The sequence below is a fragment of the Macaca fascicularis genome, chromosome 11 (genome assembly GCF_037993035.2).
Source record: "Macaca fascicularis isolate 582-1 chromosome 11, T2T-MFA8v1.1".
In the NCBI taxonomy this organism is placed as follows: Eukaryota; Metazoa; Chordata; class Mammalia; order Primates; family Cercopithecidae; genus Macaca; species Macaca fascicularis.
The window spans coordinates 123,792,066-123,813,183 of record NC_088385.1 but is presented as its reverse complement, the minus strand read 5'-3'; the positions used below and the strand labels follow the sequence as shown (position 1 = coordinate 123,813,183).

Below are 21,118 nucleotides of genomic sequence, written 5' to 3'. Positions count from 1 at the left end.
CAGAGTGATGACCTCCTCACAGGCGATACAGCCTCTGGAAAACTCCACTGTACACTTATGAAAGAACTAGAGCAAAAAGGCCAATAATGTCTTAGTATTATTATATAAATGGTTTTGACCTCACAGACCCCCTGAAAGGAACCCCCAGGGGTACCCTGGCCACACTTTGGGAACCACTGTTCTAACTGCTTAGTCAACATCTGCCCTGCCCTCTAGGTGGTAAACATCATGAGGGCAGCCATGTTGTTATCGTACTCCTACTGTCCAGCCCTGAGCTGGCATAGAGTAGGGGCTCTGTCAATGGAGAGGACAAATGAATGGGAATGCAGATGACAAATGGCCAAACAGGAAAGTCTAGCGATACTAGGGTGATAAAGGCCCGGTCCCTGCCCTCCAGGAGCTCACAATCCCTTCCTCAGAGAAATGGGAGGACAGAATCTGGTGTCAAATGAAAAGGTTCAAAAAACCAGGTCTACCCAGGGCCCAGCGGAGGAGTTCATGGCTGTGAGCTGCCTCCAGCATGTGGAGAAAGGGATGAACGTCTACAGAGGAAGGGGGAGGAAGAAGGAGCCTTTCTCAGCTGGGAAGGATAGGATCAGGTGGATTGATGGGCAGTGGGGAAGGCAGGTGGCCCTGGATTGTTTTTTTGTTTGTTTCTTGGGTTTTCTTTTCTTTTTTTTTTTTTTTTTTGAGACAGGGTCACACTCTGTCACCTGGGCTGGAGTGCAGTGGTGTGATTATGGCTCACTGCAGCCTCGACCTTCCAGGGCTCTAGCGATCCTCCCACCTCAGCCTCCTGAGTAGCTGGGACTACAGGCATGCACCACTGCACCCAGCTAATTTTTGTATTTTTTGTAGAGTTGGGGTCTTGCTATGTTGGCCAGGCTGGTCTCAAACTCCTGGGCTCAAGCGATCCAGTCACCTCAGCCTCCCAAATTGCTGGGATTACAGGTGCAAGCCACTGTGCCCAGCTGGCCTTGGATTGTTAACCACCCCATGGTTGTGCCTCCCAGAGCACAGAGTTGGGGTTAAACCAATCACCTCACCCTCACCCCAAATTCTATCCACATGCCCCAGGTCTTGCCCAAAGATCCAGAGCAGGCAGGTGGGGGCTTGGGACAAGAGCCTACAATCACAGGAGCCAGCCCCAATGTGAAAGAAGAGGCTTTGAGTGGGAGAGGCGCATTTCTTGACCTAGCACTTTGTGTTCACTGTGAGCTGAGAAAGAAGGAAGCAGCCAGGCCTGGGTCCGGGGGGATGGATGCAGGTGAGGAGGAGAACAGGCAGTCATGAGCCACTACCCCTTATAAAACATAAACACGCCAGGCACGGTGGCTCATGCCTGTAATTCCAAAACTTTGGGAAGCCAAGGTGGGTAGATCACTTGAGGCCAGGAGTTCATGACTAGCCTGGCTACCATGGCAAAACTCCGTCTCTACTAAAAATGCAAAAATTAGCTGGGCATGGTGGTGGGTGCCTGTAATCCCAACTATTCGGGAGGCTGAGGCAGGAGAATCGCTTGAACCTGGGAGGCAGAGGTTGCAGTGAGCCAAGACCATGCCGCTGCACTCCAGCCTGCGTGACACAGAGAGACTCTGTTTCAAACAAACAAACAAACAAACAAATAAAGTAGGAACACGACACCAGGCCCTGCCAATGTTCTTCATGTGCATAATTGCACCCCAGTCTCATAACAGCAAACAGACAGGTCAGTGAGACTCAGAGATGTGTACCTTGGGTGCACAGCTAAGTTGCAAACAGTTGTTAAGTGGCAGGGTTGGAATCCAACCTCGGGCATGTGAGAGGCAGATTTCCATTATGGCCCCCAGTATCCCCTTCTGGTATGCATAGCCTCATGCATCCCCTTCCCTTAAGTAAGGGTGGCGCCTAGTGACCTGCTTCCAACCAGCAGGATACAGTGAAGGTGATGGGATGTCCCTTCTGGGATTAGGTTACAAAAGACTGTGACTTCCAGAACTCAGGGTATCTACTGGCCACAAGAGCCAGGGAGGAACTGAGGCGTCCAGTCCCACAGCCCATGAGGAACGGAATCCTACCAGCAACCACATGGTGGAGCTTGGATGCAGCTCCTTCCCAAGTTGAGCCAGGAGATGACCACAGCCCTGGCAATACCTTGACTGCAGCCTGTGAGAGGCCCTTGGCAGAGGACACAGCTAAGTTGTACCTGGATCCTTTTTTTTTTTTTTTTTTTGAGACAGTCTTGCTCTGTTGCCCAGATTAGAGTGCAGTGGCATGATCTTGACTCACCGCAACCTCTGCCTCCCGGGTTCAAGTGACTCTCCTGCCTCAGCCTCCTGAGTAGCTGGGACTACAGGTGTGCGCCATCATGCCTAGCTAACTTTTGTATTTTTAGTAGAGACGGGGCTTCACCATGTTGGCCAGGCTGGTCTCGAACTCCTGACCTCAGGTGATCCACCTGCCTCGGCCTCCCAAAGTGCTGGGATTACAGGTGTGAGCCACCACACCCAGCCTTTTAATTTTTTTGAGACAGGGTCTCCCTCTGTCACCCAGGCTATGGTGCAGTGGCGCAATCTTGGCTCACTGCAGCCTCCGCCTCTTGGGCTCAGGCAATCCTCTCACTTCAGCCTCCTGAGTAGCAGGGACCACAGGCGTGCACCACCACACTCGGCTAATTTTTGTATTTTTTGTAGAGATGGGGTCTCGCTATGTTGTTCAGGCTGGTCCTGAACTTCTGGTCTCAAGCAATCTGCTCACCTTGGCCTCCCAAAGTGCTGGGATTTCAGGCATGAGCTACCATGCCCGGCTTGTGCCTGGATTTTTGACCCGCAAAAACTGTGAGATAATAAACATTTGTTGCTTTAAGCCACTGAGTTTTGGGGTAACTTGTTATACAACAATCGATAACTGATACAAAAAGCATCTGACTTTGTAGTGAAAACTCTTACTCATTATAGAGAATCTGGGAAAGGATGTTTGAAGCATTTAATTATGAAAAAATGACATAACTGAAAATGTGGTTACTACCAGACAGGACACACACACACACACACACACACACACACACACACACAAACACACAGACACAGACCCCTAACCTCAGATTCTCTTCAATCACACAAACCAGGCCAACCGTGTCCAGACAGAATTACACACTAATACTGAATATCGGTATAATACGCTATGATTTTCAAAACCCATATACAGCCCTATACATCATCTCATATGACTCTATTAAAATATCCTACAAGTTGCCCAGCAGCTTGTCAATCTTGGGTGACAGATGACATGGAGGGTCAGGGTCACAGTGAAATGCACTGCTCAGGGTTACAGAGTTAGTGCCTAGGATATTGCCGGTGCTCAATAAGCCCTCGAAGCATAGATGACTGGATGGAGGAGTCAGAGGCAGGTGTCAAGAACTCTGATCCCAGCTCAGCCATTCATTCATTCCAAGGAGGCAATGTGCACAGGCCTGGCTGGACACAGAAGGGACTATTCCCAGGAATTTATGGAAAAAGTGCTCTGATCTTTTAATACAGCCCTGGGGACATCTCAAAGCCCGAGGCCACGCCTTGTGGAATGGGCACGGCCAATTGCATCAAAGGCTCTGGATTTGAATCCTGGTGTGACTGAAGAACAACGGGACCTCAGGCAAGTCCATCCCTTTGTTTTTCTAAGCCTGAGTCTTTGTCTCTATTAAATAGGGTTATTATTTCCCTCCCAAAGTGTCTGTGAGGATGGGGACAGATAAGGCCTATAAAGCATGAAGTATGAAGAACTTGTAAGCACGAAATCAACAGGAGTCACCATTCTCTTGCCCTCTTTCCTTCATATCATAAAACATGCAAAAAAACCAAACTCACAGTGACCAAGAATTGGAGGACAGTTCATTCTCTAAATGCACTCTCACTCTTCAATTCGGCAAAGGATCCTTTTAAATAAACCAAGCCTCTCACTTGGTGTTCAAACTGCCCTTTCCCTAGCTCCCAGTAGCCTGTCAAAGGGCACACCATAAATACTTGCAGAGTGCCTGACTGGGCAAGTGCGCTCGCTGAGCAGAGAGTTCTTACCTCAGGACATGCTCAGTGTCGGCCTCACTAGCTTCGATTAACAATCTGTTCCTGAGCCCTAGCTCAGGGGGTAGTGGAAGGAGTGAGAGTGACATATTGAGCTTCATTTGATGAATCTTTAAAGGGGAGACAAGGTGTGGCTTTAGCCTAGTGGGCCCCTTCCTTCCTCCCTCCCTCCCTCCCTTCCTTCCTTCCTTCCACATATCCATTCACCCACCCACCCACCTATATACCCACCCATCTGTCCATTCATTTGCTCATCCACACTGTCACTCACCCACTTATACCTCTATCTACCCACCTTTAACTCACCCACCCACTCCTCCACTTGGACACCATTCCATCCATCCGTCCATTTGTCCATCCATCCTATTTACCCACTCATCTGTCCATCCATCTGCCCATCCATACAGTCACTTACCCACTTATACCTCTATCCACCTACCTTTCATTCACCCACCAACTTCTCTACTTGGCCACCGTCCAATTCCCATTCATCCACCCAACCACCCACCCACCCACCCATCCATCCATCCATCCAATTTACTCACCCATCTGTCCATCCATTTGCCCATCCATCCAGTCACTCACCCACTTATACCTCTATCCATCTACCTTTCACTCACCCACCAACTTCTCTACCTGGCCACCATCCAATTCTATCCATCCACCCATTCATCCATCCATCCATCCATCCATCCTATTTACCCACACATCTGTCCATCCATTTGCCCATCCACACAGTCATTCACCTATTTATATCTCTATCTACCCACCTTTGTACTCACTGACCCATTCCTCCACCTGGCCACCATCCTATCCATGCATCTACCCATCCCATTCATCCATCCATCCATCCATCCACCCACCCATCCATCCATCCATCCATCCATCCATCCATCCATCCACCCACCCACCCACCCACCCCATCCATCCATCCATCCATCCATCCATCCATCCATCCATCCATCTACCTACCCATTCATCCTATTAATCTAAACATTCATCCAACCATTCCATCCATCCATCCTTCCATCCATCCATCCATCCATCCATCCTTCCATCCATCCATCCATCCATCCTTCCATCCATCCATCCATCCACCCACCCACCCCATCCATCCATCCATCCATCCATCCATCCATCCATCCATCCACCTACCCATTCATCCTATTAATCTAAACATTCATCCATCCATCCATCCATCCATCCATCCATCCATCCATCCACCTACCCATTCATCCTATTAATCTAAACATTCATCCAACCATTCCATCCATCCATCCTTCCATCCATCCATCCATCCATCCATCCATCCATCCATCCATTCATCCATCCTTCCATCCATCCATCCAATATTTACTGAGACAATACTGTGGCTCCACTGCTAAACAAGACAGACATGGCATCTGCTCTCATGTTGCTTGTGATTTGGCAGAAGGGAGACAGACCTTGCCCATCTAACTACCCAATGAACTATCTAGTTAACAATTGGAATAAGTGCTAAGAAGGAAAAACACAGACATCTATGAGACCATATAGCTGGGGAGGCGACTAGTCTGGGGGAAGCAGAGTCAGGAAAGGCTTTATGGAGGAAGCAACATTGAAGCTGAGTCATTCATTCATTTGTTCATTCATTCAATGCTTTTAGGAATCAGCATGGCCATTTACCTGTGTGAATCATCTCTGCCTTTCCAGGCCTAGCTCACAGCAGCAGAGCAAGACTAAAATGTGTGCCTGGCCTGGTCATATGTACAGTCTTCAACTGCATTGGGTGTGGCTGTTACTCCTAGATCTGGGACAATGGGTGTCTTCTCTGACCCCTTCAAGAATTTCTAATCCAGCTGTGGGAAGACATAGTGGTATCAGGAGAAGAATGGAGGAGAGACAAACAGACTGAGGCTTAGAGAGCTTGTCAGACTTTCACCTTGACATCATGTTCAAATTGTCCCTGCTACCAAGAAGGAACTACAGATGGCTCTGAAGCATGTGAAAAGATGCTCAACCACGCTCATAATTAGGGAAATGCAAATTAAAACTGCACTGAGATACCGTTTGTCACCTGTCAGATTGGCAGAGCTCAAAAGAGGCTTGGTAACGCTGTGTGTTGGTAAGGGAGGGAGCAAGAGGCTGTGTCATACTACACACTAGGAGCATAAGTGGATACACTCTTTACAGAGGGCAGTTTAGCAATAACTGTCAAAACTGTGTACCCTCTGACCCAGTAATTCTGTCGCTAGGAATTTCTCCTACCAAGAGCTCATGTGTGTGTGAAATGGGATGCATGCCCATAAGAGCTAATATTTATTGAACCCTAACTATGCGCCAGAAGCAGTTCTAAATGCTTCCCTTGAATTAACCTTTAATCAACATGATGGTCCCAGGTTGGTGCAATTGATCTCCCCATTCTGGATCACTCATGACAATCTTATTTGTAATAACAAAAGATTATCAGCTACTAACTGCCTATCAATAGAAGAATGGTTAAACAAACTGTGCTCTATCCATAAAATGGCACGTTATGCAGCTATAAAATAGGACAAGGAGCAATCTCTAAGATAGAGTTTTAAGTTAAAAAGGAAGGTGCAGAAAACAATAGGTAGAATGTACTATAACTTATGTTTTTTTTAAAAAAAGATATGTTTGTGTGTATAAATACATACACACATATACATACATATGGTGACAGGCCTCCTTTTTATATCTTTCAACGATTTTTTTAAAAATAAACTTTTTATTTTGGAATAATTTAAGGTTTCCAGAAAAGTTGCAAAGATAGAACGGAAAATCCCAGTACACCCCTCACTGGGTTTCAGTTTCCCCTAATGTTATCATCTTGCATTACCGTGGTACATTTGTCAAAGCTAAGAAACCCACGTTGATACGTTACTATTAACTCCACTCCAGACTCTATTCGGATTTCACCAAACCCATTTTCTACTAATGTCCCTTCTCTGTTCTGGGATCCAACCCAGGTCCCAGAATGTGTTTAGTCATCACGTCTCTTTAGTCTTCCTTTTGAATGTTGATTCATGCAAATATATTATCCATTTAAAAAGAAATACAATTGAACATGAAAAACAACCTTCCCCTTCCAAATCTCCAAACAGCAATAACAACAACAACAAAAATGCTTGCCGATGTTAAAAAGGAACCCACCTTCTATCCCCGACCCCTAAGCCTTTCCATGCCTTTTGGTCTCCAGGCTATGCCTCCTCCAAAAACCCTTCCCAACCTGGAGCTCATCGCTGTCTGCCCCGGTCCCCCGAGACACTGCATGAATCTCTCTTACACAGCACTTCTCACTGCCTGCCTTGCTTCACAGTTATTTATGTAAGTGTCTGTCTCCCAGCGGAGACTGTGAGCTTCCAGAGGAGGGGACGGGATCTGCAGGATCTGCGTGCCCTCTGCCTCTCCTTCCTGGTGTCAGATAGGATGCTTTGACCCCAATACACATTTGCTGAATTGACACCTAGTCCCTGATGTCAGGAGGAGGAGGAGGGACGCATTTAGGGAGTTAAAAGGAACAGGCCAGCACTTACGACTGTGGGCTGGTGACCTACGCCTAATGAAAACAAATGGTAATAATAATTATACGGATAACAAGCATAATTCTATCAACTTCTATGGTTGAATAAGTGAAATCTAGCTCTTTCCATGGATGATCTACTTTAATCATAATAATAGCTCTATGAAGTAGCTGTTATTATTATGTCCTTTTTTTCTTTGAGATGTAGTCTTGCTCTGTTGTCCAGGCTGGAGTGCAGTGGCATGACCTCAGCTCACTGCAACCTCCACCTCCCAGGTTCAAGCAATTCTGCCTCAGCCTCCAGAGTAGCTGGGACTACAGGTGTGTGCCACCATGCCTGGCTAATTTTTGTAGTTTTTTTTTTTAAGTAGAGACAGGGTTTCACCATGTTGGCCCGGCTGGTCTCGAACTCCTGAACTCAGGTGATCTGCCTGCCTCAGCCTTCCAAAATGCTGGGATTACAGGCGTGAGCCACTGCCCCTGGCTACTATGATATCCATTTTAGACATGAGAAACACCAAGGCTCAGAGAGACAGTGACTGACCCATGGGGGGTCAAGAATGCTGCTGAAATTCACATGCAGGATATTGTGATGTTACACTATACTGAATTTGGCATGTCTACATTTTGCTAAGGAAACCAAGGCTCAGAGAGGTGAAATAACGCGCCCAAGTCCACCCAGCTACTAAGAGGCAGAGGTGAGATTGAAACCCAGGTCTGGCTGACTCTGGTCTTAACTGGATTGCTCCCCAGAGACCCATGCCAGAGACCCAAGGACTGCCCATGGGGAAGGGTCCTGCTCTCCCCAGCCTCAGTCTCCAATGGTCCCGCCTGAGCCCCGCTCACCTGGCACAGGAGAATCAGAGGCTCTCGGAACTCGGCCTGACAAATGGCACAGATGTCACCGGCTTCTGTGCACTGCTGCCCAGTGGCTCGGACTCCATAGTTCTGTTTGAGGGAGGGGAGAGGCAAATATAGCTATGGACACTCTTGGGAGCCATGCCCTCAGGAGCACTGTGATATCTGTGGGCTGAGGAAGGGGCCACTGCTGTTTCCAGCTCCTAATTCCCCATACTTCAGTGGGGACCACCTGAAGCCAACTCACCTGAGAGGTGCAGAGAAGCTTCAGGGCTTTCCTAACTCCGCCCACGCGTCCACAGATGTCGAAGGACTGAAAGGAGAGCAGGGTGGTGGCTGAAAAGTACCCAAGGATCTCTCGTAACCCCTGCATAATCACCTCACCCCATCCCCTCACCCTCCATCCATTTTTGATTCAGAACATTTTTAGGGCCCCTCTTCCCATTTGCACTTCTTCCTTCCCAACAGTGTTGCATGGCTTTTGTCTTGCTGCCTAACATCAACAGTTTCCCCTGCTACCTAGGCCAGAATAGCAAATATATAGCACATATAGTGCCTATTTCCCCTCCCAAGCCCAGGGCAGGCATTGCTAATCGATCACAGCACTCTTACTCTGAGCACAGCCCACCCTGATAACCCTTCTCCATCTAGCACTCCGGTCAGCCACTGTGTTGATCAGAACCAGCAAGTAATCAGTACGCCCCAATGGCTGATACTGCGTGGATTGCCTGGCCAGTCCTGCTGGAAGGAAGGAGAGAGAAGAACTCATGCATCCTCCCAGGATTCTCTAAAGCTAGAAATGGAGAGCCAAAGAGAAAAAGAAGGATGTACGGATTTTTAGGGGGTAAAAAATCCTCTGATTTGTACTAATGATGAAAAGAAAAGCACTGCATACTAATTTGAGGAGTTGAGGGTGTGCAATTTAGCACGGATACTATTTTTGAGGTAAGAGAGATAGAAAACATTCAGTAGAAGTGTGGTTGGGAGCTTTTGGCTTTAGAGGCTGCCTGCCTGGGTTCAATGCTTGTTCTGTTGTCTTTACCTGAGTGATCTTGGGCAAGTAACCTCAGTTTCTAACCTCCCTGAACCTCAGTTCCTTAACTTGTAAAATGGGAATAATGGGGGCCAGGTGGGGTGGCTCATGCCTGTCATCCCAGCACTTTGGGAGGCTGAGGCGTGTGGATCACTTGAGGTCAGGAGTTTGAGACCAGCCTGGCCAACATGGTGAAACCCCATCTCTACTAAAAATACAAAAATTAGCCAGGTATAGTGGTGAATGCCTATAATCGCAGCTACCAGAGAGGCTGAGGCATGAGAATCGCTTGAACCCAGGAGGCGGAGGTTGCAATGAGCCGAGATTTTGCCACTGCACTCCAGCCTGGGCAACAGAGCGAGACTCGGTCTAAAAAAAAAAAAAGGGAGTAATAATAGTATGTACCTTGAAGGGTTTGTGAAGATGACTATTGGAAAGAATATCATATGGTGAGCTTCATAGGTGAGAAATTAGGGTAGATTAAACCAGAAAAAATACTGATACATGTTACAATGTGGATGAACCTCAAAAATACAATGTTAAATGAAAATGCCAGACACAAAAGGGCACCTATTACATGATTCTGTTTATATGAAACATTCATAATAAGTATACTGATAGAGACAGAAAAAGAAGATTTGTGGTTGCCAGGGTCTGTGGGAAGGGGAGGTTGGAAGAATGGGGAGTGACTGCTTAATGGGTACAAGGTTTCTTTTCAGGGTGATGAAAATGTCTTGGAACTAGACAGAGGTGGTGGTGGTTGTGTGACATTGTGAATCCGCTCAATGTCATTTAATTGTACACTTTAAAATAGTTACTGGAGGCTGGGCGAGGTGGCTCACACCTGTAATCCCAGCACTTTGGGAGGCAGAAGTGGGCAGATCACTTGAGGTCAGGAGTTCAAAACCAGCCTGGCCAACATGGTGAAACCCCGTCTCTACTAAATATACAAAAAATTAGCTGGGCGTAGTGGTGGCTACCTGTAGTCCCAGTTATTTGGGAGGCTGAGGCAAGAGAATCACTTGAACCCGGGAGCAGAGGTTGCAGTGAGCCAAGATTGCGCCACTGAACTCCAGCCTGGGCAACAGAGTGAGACTCTATCTCAAAACAGTTCGTGGTTAATTTCATGTCGTGTGAATTTTCCCTCAATTAAAATAAATAAAGAAATAAATCAGCATGGGTGCTCTAGGCTCCCCCAGGGCCCCCTGAGGCCTTACTGAATGGGGTCCTCCTTAGGCTGGCCCTCCAGCCTTGGGGCCACCTCACCTTGCAGAGGCTGTAGAGAACGATCAGGACCCCTCCCAGGAAGTAGCTGTTGGAGGAGTCGTCACCCATGATGTATTTGTACCACAGCTGGATGGGGACAAGGGATCGGAACAGCTGGCTCAGCTCCTCGATGACCAGATAGAACTTTCCCTGCAACCACACGGAGAACATCAATTATTATTAGCAGTAAAGACCCAAAGGACCCGGCTGGGGGGCCCCCTGCCCCGGGTAGTGATGACATTCCAGGTCACAGGCAGGCCATTAATCAGCTCTGGAAAGCACTCAGGCCAGCTCCTAATGGGGCTGCGATATGGCCAGGGAGACGCGGCCCCTGCCCGCTGCCCTCACCCGCCACCCTGCAGCCCAGAAGATCAAAGTGCCCAGGATTGAGGATCGAGTTTCAGGGTAGAAGAAACTCTACACCTTCGGGCAGAGGGCTGGAGAGTGGGTCACCCTCTGGGTCTCGCAGCAGCTTGGAGGGCTCAAAGCCCAAGGTGGGGGCACAGTCCCTGCCCTCCGCATCCAGGCCATCCTCTTCTTTAGAGGGCTGACTCCAGCATCACAGCGACTGCTCTCAGGGGCCCAGGCAGGATGGGCACAGAATGCAGGTAAGCCCAGGCCATAAGGCCCAAAGCAGGGAGATACGTGCCCTTCCTAGCTCTACCACCCGCTCTCTTCCAAGGAGACAGGATGAATACCTAGTTGTGTTGAGAGAAAACAGGGGCCGGGTGTGGTGGCTCATGCCTGTAATCCCAGCACTTTGGGAGGCTGAGGCAGGTGGATCACTTAAGGTCAGGAGTTCGAGACCAGCCTGGCCAACATGGCGAAACCCCAACTCTACTAAAAATACAAAAATTAGTAGCTGGGCGTGGTGGCGCACCGGTAATCCCAGCTACTTAGGAGGCTGAGGCAGGAGAATCGCTTGAACTTGGAGGCGGAGGTTGCAGTGAGCCAAGATCACACCACTGTATTTCGGCCTGGGCAACAGAGTGAGACTCCATCTCAAAAAAAAAAAGAACACGACTTAGGTACTCACACTGGGCTGGGATTGAACCTGACCTTGCTGGATGTTCATGACCCTTAGTTTCCCCATCGACAGAGTGGGAATCAGAACTCCCACTTTACGGGGTTGCTTTGAGGATTAAAGGAGATGAACAGGATAAGCACCTAGCATTATTCCTGGAGAAAAATCCTATTTATCTTCCTTCCCTTGGACAAGTCCCTCAAGCTTTCTGTGGCCTGTGTTGTGAAATGGAGATGAAAATAAGCCCACTCTGTAGTGTCTAATAAAGTTGAATACCTACCTCCTTTATGACCCAGCAACTCCAGTCTGAGCTATTTACCCGAGAGAAATGAAACATGTGTCCACATGTATGCCAATGCCCTTAGTGGCTTCATTCATAAAATCCCCAAACTGGAAGCAGCCCAGACGCCCATCAGTGGAAGAACAGATAAACAAACGATCGTGTATTTATACAACAGGATACTGCCCAGCAATAAGAATACATGAATGCCTAACCTTTGCGATGACATGGGCGAATGTCACAAACATTATGTCGAATCAAAGAAGACAGTCATGGAAGAGTATTTGTTGCATAATTCTGGTTTATACTAAGTCCTAGAATAGGTAACACTAATCTGAGATAATAGAAATCAGATCCCTGGTTGTCTGGGGTAAGGGGTGGGGAGAACTGACTACAAGGAGGTGTCAGGAAATTTTGGAAAGGGATAGAACGATATATATATATATATATATATTTTTTTTTTTTTTTTTGAGACAAGGTCTTGCTATGTTGCCCAGGCTGGAGTGCAGTTGTGCAACTATGGCTCACTGCAGCCTTGATCTCCCAAGTTCAAGAGATTCTTCCACCTCAGACTCCCAAGTAAATGGGACCACGGGTACACGCCACCACATCTGGCTAATTTTTTTGTATTTTTAGTAAAGACAGAATGTCATGATGTTGCCCAGGCTGGTCTCCAACTCCTGAGCTCAAGCAATCTGCCCCTCGTCAGCCTCCCAAAGTGCTGGAATTATTGGTGTGAGCTGCTGCACCTGGCCTAGAAATATGAAATATTTTATATCTTGATTGGGATGGGGGACACATGGGTGTGCACATTTGCCAAAACTAATTGAAATATACACTCCTAATATACGCAATGTATTGTATTTAAATCCTGCTTCTATAAAGCTGATTAAATCAAACAAACAACCCTGCCCCAAGCATCCATATCTGTAAAAATATGAATAATCTTTACGCCAACAATTTTATGTCTGGCAATTTACCCTAACAAAATAATCAGAGATATGTGCAAAGATGGGCCTATAAGAATGGTCACTATAGCATTCTTTGTAATACTAAAGAAAAAAAAGAGTAACAAACAAGATGTACAAAAAAGAGGGTCTGATTATGTTAGAGATCTGTAAAGGAAAGCCATACAGCCATTAAAAATGTATCCTGAAGAAATAGCAACTTCATGGTGAAGAAAGCAAACATACATCATATTATTCAGGTGATAAAGGTTAACATCCCCAGTGAGAAGTCATTTTGACATCCTGAACCCTCTGACATGATGTCCTGAAAAGACACAGTATCACTTCTGTGGTATTGTCGCCAAAACTCATCAACGAATTCTAATCTAATCATGAGAAAACAAGAGACAAATCCAAGAGACATGGATCTCTCTCTCTCCTTTTTTTTTTTGGTTTTGTAGAGAGATGAGGTCATGCTGTGTTGTCCAGGCTGGTCTCAAACTCCTGGGCTCAAGGGATCCTCCCACCTCAGGCTCCCAAAGTGCTGGGATTATAGGTATGAGCCATTGCACCTGGCCCCGAGTTGAAGGGGCCCAACACTCTTGAAAAATGTCAAGATCATGAGAGACAAAGAGAAGACCAAGGAATGTGAAGTTGGAGAGAATTAAGGAGACATGACAAGTAATGCAACATGGGATCTTGGATTCAATCCTATTCTCTCTCTCTCTCTCTTTTTTTTTTTTTTTTTTTTTTTTTTTTAGACAGAGTCTTGCTCTTTCACCCAGGAAGGCTGGAGTGCAGTGGTACAATCTCAGCTCACTGCAACCTCCGCCTCTCAGGTCAAGCAATTCTTCTGCCTCAGGCTCCCAAGTAGCTGGGATTACAGGTGCACACCACCACGCCTGGCTAATTTTTGTATTTTTAATAGAGATGGGGTTTCACCACGTTGGCCAGGCTGGTCTCGAACCCCCGACCCCAGGTGATACACCTACTTCGGCCTCTCAAAGTGCTAAGATTACAGGCATGAGCCACCGCGCCCAGCCCTGATTCAATCCTATACTGTAAAAAAAAGTCAATAGGCCAGGTACAATGGCTGACGCCTGTAATCCCAGCACTTTGGGAGGCTAAGGTGGGAGGATCCCTTGAGCCCAGGAGTTCAAGACCAGCCTGGACAATATAGAATGACCTTGTGTCTACAAAAAATCAAAAGATTATCTGGGAGTGGTGGTGAGTTCCTGTGGTCCCAGCTACTTGAGAGGCTGAGGAACGAGGATGACTTGAGCCCAGAAGTTCGCGGCTGCAGTGAGCTATGATTGTGCCACTACACTCCAGCCTGGGTGACAGAGTAAGACCCTGTCTCAAAAACAAAAAACAACAATAAAAATTGAAAAACAAAATAATGTCAATGGGGCAACTGGCAAAATGTGAATAAGGTCTTTAGTTTAGTTAATAGTAACAGTATTGATGTTCATTTCCTGCCCTTGCTAATTGGACTCTGGTATATCAGATATCAACATTAGGGGAAGAGGAGTGAAGGGTATATGGGAACTCTCAGTATTACTTTTGCAACTTTTCTTTAAGTCTAAAATTATCTCAAAATTAAAAGTTAAAAAAGAAATCATCCTGATGAAAGATATCATTTGACCCAAGCAAATGCTCAATTATTGTTCCAAATGGAAATAATAGAGAATGCAAAAAAAAAAAAAAAAAAAAAAAAAATACTCTCATTCTCTTTGTGTTTTTCTGCTCTCTCCGGATTTTTTATACTGAGCATGTGATATGTTTAAATTAGAGGGGAAATGAGTCTGGATGTGGTGGCTCACACCTGTAATCCCAGCACTCTGGGAGGCTGAGGTGGGCAAATCTCTTGAGGCCAGGAGTTCAACACCAGCCTGGCCAACATGGTGAAATGCTGTCTCTACCAAAAATACAAAAAATAGCCGGGTTTGGTGGCATGTGCCTATAATCCCAGCTACGTGGGTGGCTGAGGCATGAGAATAACTTGAACCCAGGAGGTAGAGGTTGAAGTGAGCCAAGATCACATCATATGCGTGGCATGTGGACAGAGACTTTATAGCCACCTTTTATATTCCATCTTGATGGGCTGGGCACAGGTCACTCAGAAGAGGATTCGTTGGAGCACATATACCCACATCTACCAAGGACCAAGAAAGGGCGTCCAGTCATCACTCACCACCTGCCTGATTTTTGTGACTAGTTGGCCACCTCCAGCTGTGAGGTCATTGTTTCTCAAAGGGCCCTCCTTTCCCCTCCTGACTCCCACCAGTGCCTGAGTCCCAGAAACATCCCCTGGAGGGAAATGCTGGTTTCCCTCTGGAACCTTTGGGAAGATGGGGGTGATTGGAGAACAGAGATGTAGGGGGTGGCCACCATGCTTGTTTTACATGGACAAGGGCATGATGGATGCTGGACCAATGGACAGCAACTCAATGGCCAGGGCTAATCAAGCCCAGGATCTGCAGAATACCCATGATTTGAACTCTGATTTCCTGAACCACCCACCCTCAGCTGCCCCATGCTTTCCTCATGTCTCCCAAATTGCTCTCACCCAGGGTCTCTCAACTCTTGCATGTTCCATCTTACCCGGGACCAAATTGTCCAGCCTCTCTCAACTGCCAGTCTTGACCTGCTGTTTTTTTTGTTTTTTTTTTTTCACTTAAAACATTGTGTTTTTTAGAGATGGGGTCTATGTATGTTGCCCAGGCTGGTCTCCATCTCTTGGGCTCAAGTGATCCTCCTGCCACCTTGGCTTCCTGAGTCCCCTGTAGGGACTACAGATGTGAGCTGTAGTCCCTACGTGGGACTACATGCCTGGCCTTAACCTACTTTTGTCACTCTTCCCTACATTCAGCGCATCCCTATATAACTCTTCTTTCCTTCCTTCCTTACCTTTCTTTCTTCTACCCATCTGTGTTTCCTTTCTTCCTTCCCTCCCTTCCTGCCTCTTATCCATTGATGCTGTCTTCCCCCCCTTTCCTCTGCCCCTCCCTCCCTCGCCCGCTCCCTTTCTTCTTCCCTCCCTTCCTTGCTTTCATTTCTGGACACCTACTATGCACCAGACACAGTGCCAGGCTCTGGTGAAACTAAGATAACTAAGAGCTCGTCTCTGTCATCAGGAAGCTTGCTACCCAGTGAGGAAGACCATTACTAAGCAAACTACTATAACACAGTGTGGTAGAACTCTGCTAGAGGTAAATGGGAGGGAGCCCCAGAATTGAGGCATGGGATGTGGGGTGGGAAACTGATCAAGAAAGTCTAAGAGAAGTTATCTTTCCAGCCACCCAAAGTGTGATCCATGAACCAGCACCATCAGCATCACCTGGGAGCTGGTTAGAAATGCAGGCTCTTAGGCCTCACCCCAGACCTCCTGAAATAGAATGTACAATTTAATAAGGTCCCCAGGTGACCCGAGTGCACATCCGAGTTTGAGAAGCACTACTTTAATGGATGTCTAAGAGCCAAACTGGTGAAGACATGAGGGCAGGCAAGGGAGGAAGGGTGTTCCAGAGCCAAGAGGTGAAGGAAAAGATGGTTAATGGTCTGGGCACCATCTTGGTGGGCAGCCTCCTGCTTGGTCTGCCTGGTCTCATGACAGGTAAGGACACGGCTACCCCATGAAAGGTCCCTGTGTCTCTGGGAGCCCCTGCCTGCTGGCATCTGGCTGATTCTGGTCCCCTCTCTGTCCTTCCTTGTAGGCCAGTCTCAACAACCAGTCTGGCTTGGTGGTAAAGAGCACGGCCCCAGGAGCCAAAGAGGCTGGGATCAGACCCAGGATTGTCACCTGCCACCTTATGTTTAGTTTTGGTCACTGTCTTTGGATCTTCCAATTCTCAGGCCCCTTAGCTGCAGGCTGGTTTCTGGGCCAAATCCCAAACTTCCCACTTGTTACTGGGTGGCTCTGGAACAAGTGTTGGCAAACTTTTTCTACAAAGGACCAGGTAGTGAATACTTAGGCTTTGCAGGCCATAAGGTCTCTGGCGCTACTACTCACCTCTGTCACTGTAGTAGGAAAATAGCCTTGGACAACAGGTAAGTGAATGGGTGTGGCTGTGTTCCAATAAAACTTTATTTATAAAAACAAGTAGCAGGAGATATTTGGCCTGTAGCCTGTAGTTTTCTGACCTGTGGTCTGTTCTATCAGAATCTAGATAAGTCATGATGGGGATTCTAACACATCCCCAGGATTTCCCAGAAGGCTCTGATACCAGCTTCTTTGCCTGTCTTTCAGTTGCTTAATGACACTAAGCTCTTCCTTTGCAGATGGAATAGTGGTCCCTCTACTCTTTGCTGAGCTAACATCTATTCATCTTTTGTCACCGCCTACGAAAAGCCTTCTCTGACTCCTCTTTAACTGAATTAGGTGCTCCTGTTGTGTACGCCCTTGAAGACTCCCCTAAATAACTCCTTTTTTTTTTTTTTTAGATGGAGTCTCACCCTGTTGCCCAGGCTGGAGTGCAGTGGCATGATCTTGGCTCACTGCAGCCTCCGCCTCCTGGGTTCAAATGATTCTCCTGCCTCAGACTCCTGAGTAGCTAGGATTACAGGTACCCACTGCCAGACCCAGTTAATTTTTTTGTATTTTAGTAGAGATGGGATTTCACCCTGTTGCCCAGGCTGGTCTCGAACTCCTGACATCAGGTGTTCCACCCGCCTCAGCCTCCCAAAGTTCTGATTACAGGTGTGAGTCACCATATCTAGCCCCTACATCACTCCTTCAAAGCATTTTTCACAATATTAAAAAAATTATTTTACTGTCCATCCCTCCCACCTGACTGTGAGCCCCTTATGGGAGAAAATAATTTGGTTCTGGGTGTATTCCCAGCATCCAGCAGGTAGTAGGTGCTCATGTAACAGAGGAGACCTCTTGAAGCTGAAGATTCCATCCTCATTACTCAAGTCAACTTCCTACAGTTTGCTGATGGAGGAGAGTTGAAATGCTGAAGAGAGAATATCTCTTTATAAGCAAGCACTGATGTCACAGCAAATAAAATTAAGAGAGTGACAGCTTATGTGGTACCCTGTTAAAGGTAGCAATTAGCTGCCAGGGGGGTGGGCCACTTTGAAAAGGAGATCAAACCACCAAGGAAAACTGGGCATATCCCAGCAAAACCATCTCTCTCTAATTAAGCAGTTTTATAATTCCAGGTTTCTTAAGCATGTTATTTCTGACGACCACCAAATGGGATGTGTGGTTTCTCTGGGGCGTTAGAGAACAAGGAATCAGATTACGAGCTGTCTCGCCTCCCTGCCACCACGAAGGGGAAACAGTAGCAATTGTTGCAGGACGTGCTTGGGCATGGATGGTTCTCTGCTTTGATTCAGATAAAGGGGGCGGGAGTGTTGAGTTGGAAAGGCAGATTCTATTCCAACTTCCTCACTGCCAAGATGAGGGGTGGGACAAGAAGAGAAATGGGAAATATCGAAACAACAGAGGGCTGGCTCCAGAAGCGGGTGGGAAATGAAGGAGAGTAGGATGCTGAGAAACAGAAGAAATGAACAGAGAGGAGAATTTTTTAGAAGAACGCACCAACGTGGGAAAGATGATTTGAAGACTTACGGGAGTGGGGAGGAAGGGAGGAGAGACGTAATCAGGTATCTGTCAGCAGCTTCAATGTATGAAAAATGCACAGAGATGAAACCTTTTTTTTTTCTGTATCAAGATGAATAATGACTATTTATACAGCTTTGCCTGTTTACAAATCTCTTTCATACAAATTTTTTCATCTGTGGAGGCAGGACAGCCTAGTGGTTTAAAGGCATAGGATTTGGGATTCTAAGGTCAGATCTATCACCTACTAAATCGGTTGATTTGGCACAATAATTTAACTTCTACGTCCCTCAGTTTCTTCATCTGTAAATGGGGTTGAATACACACACACGTTCATACATATATACACACATACATATAGATATGCATGCAGTGGTGTGCTGGCAAACTAGGTCTCTGGGGGAAAGAAAAGGCCCTAATTTGTGTTTGCCAGTTTCTGTGGTGTAAATGTTCTCACAAGGCCAACTTCAAGCTACCAATGATTTAACAACTGTTTGCAAATTTCCTGAAAATTTAACCATTGGCTCTCACATGTCAGTAAAACCTGTATTCAACACACCGAGGTGATCTTATGATTAAATAAGCCAATAAATCTAAAACACAGGTACATGAGAAGGGCCCAGTACATGATATAGCTATTACTGGCCCTCATGATAATCCAGAAATGTGGCCATTATGTTATTGCTGCCCTATTTTAGAGATGAGAAAATGCAGGTTCAAAATAACTAAGGCGAACTAGAATTAAGGCAGAAGGGATATCTGGGACTTCCAAGCCTAGGCCTTAAGAGATCAGGAAGCTTTCACTTCCTTCTGCTTGTTCTCCCTCCTCCAGCCGCCATGTTTGTGGGAAGCCCAAGCTCTAAGGAGAGACCCAGTGAAGAGGACACATGGAAGAGGAGCAGCTCTGAGACTAACTGGAGGAGCAACATGGAAACCAGCCAATGGTGAGAACTGAGGCTCCGGATATAGGACCTTAAGAAGGCCATCCCTGCCATTGCAGCTGATGCATCAGACCTGGGAGTGAAGATGCCATGTTGGATAGTCCAGCCCCAGCAGATACCATGGGGAGGAGAGACAAGCTGTACCCAGTGTGTCCTGACTGGACTCCTGACCCGCAAAATTGTGAGAATTAAATGGTTCTTTCAAGTCAACAACAACAACAACAAAAACTAAGGTACCCATCTAAGGCTACTCAGCTCATGGTATAGACTGAACTGTGCCCACCTGAAGTTCCTTTGTTGAAGCCCTAATCCCTAATGCCATGGTGTTTAAAGATAAGGCCTCTGAAAGGTAATTAGGTCATGAGAGTAGAGCTCTCATGATGGGATTAGTTCCCTTATAGGAAGAGACATGGGAGATCTCTCTGCCACTGGAGGACACAGTGAGAAGACAGCCTTCTGCAAGCCAGGAAGAGGGTCTTCACCATTAACACAATTATAAGTGTCATGTAGCAACTTCAGAGAAGCTTTCACCTTATTCTTCCCCACTCTCTCTATCCTACTGTCTGGAACTTGGATGTGATGGCTGGTGCTCTTGCCACCATCTTGGACCATGAGGAGGAATACTACCCTCTAGGGTTGGTGAAACAGTGGGCTGGAAGGTGTCATATTCCCAGGGTTGAACTGCTTATCTTTGGCCTTTACATGAGAAAGAGATACATTTTTAAAAAATTTAAGTCTTATTATTTTGGATTCTTTGCTGTTACTATTTGATTCCAGTCTTAACTAATAGAAAGGGTGTGGGACTCAGCAGGTAACCAAGAAGTATTTGCTGAATGAGCAATGGATAAATGAGGGGGCAAACTAATGGCCTTGTGCTTCAAAACACCTGGGTTTCCCACAGGCATGGCTCATAGAGAGCTCTGATGATGAAGATACTAGGAATGGGAGTCTATACATAACAAATACTCTAGAAAATGATGAGGTGGTCAGGCATGGTGGCTCACGCCTGTAATCCCAGCACTTTGGGAGGCCGAGGCGGGCAGATCACAAGGCCAGGAGATGGAGACCATCCTGGCTAACACGGTGAAAACCCGTCTCTACTAAAAATACAAAAAAATTAGTCGGGTGTGGTGGCGGGCGCCTGTAGTCCCAGCTACTCGGGAGGTTGAGGCAGGAGGATGACCTGAGCCCAGGGAAGTCGAGGCTGCAGTGAGCATGATCGTGCTTCTGAACTCCCGCCTGGGTGACACAGTAAGACTGTCTTTAAAAACAAACACCTCCCTCAAAAACAAAAGAAACAGGGAATTTCAAAGTCTTAGAAAAACAAAAGGTAAAACATCTCATTAAAATTTTTATGTTGATTACATGTTGAAATAATATTTTGGACACATTAGGCTAAATAAAATAGAGTATTAAAATTAAAGTCACCTGTTCCTTTCTAGTTATTTAATGTGACTACTAGAATATTTAAAATCGTCTGTGTGACTCCCCTTATATTTCTGTTGGACAGCTCTGTTGATACTTTGATCTGAGTGATTACATGCGTTTGTAAAAATCCACTGAGCTTTATAATTAGGGCTCTCCACAATATATAAGTTATGCCTCAATACAAAAGAAAAAGG

General features: G+C 46.5%; 1 protein-coding gene across 3 annotated transcripts in view; it reads right to left on the bottom strand.

The window, feature by feature from the left end:
• Positions 1-21,118, bottom strand: part of RNFT2 (ring finger protein, transmembrane 2) — a 112,961-nt gene that overhangs the window by 5,906 nt on the left and 85,937 nt on the right. For 2 of the 3 annotated variants that reach the window (XM_045366039.3, XM_045366037.3), the window contains exons 8-10: positions 10,736-10,885; positions 8,684-8,749; positions 8,425-8,526 (exon numbers count right to left, since the gene is read on the bottom strand). In XM_045366039.3, the coding sequence (XP_045221974.1) occupies positions 8,425-8,526; positions 8,684-8,749; positions 10,736-10,885 (318 nt within the window). Of the gene's footprint in view, positions 1-5,720; positions 5,894-8,424; positions 8,527-8,683; positions 8,750-10,735; positions 10,886-21,118 lie in introns of those variants that run through there. The other variant, XM_074007967.1, reaches the window with a different exon arrangement.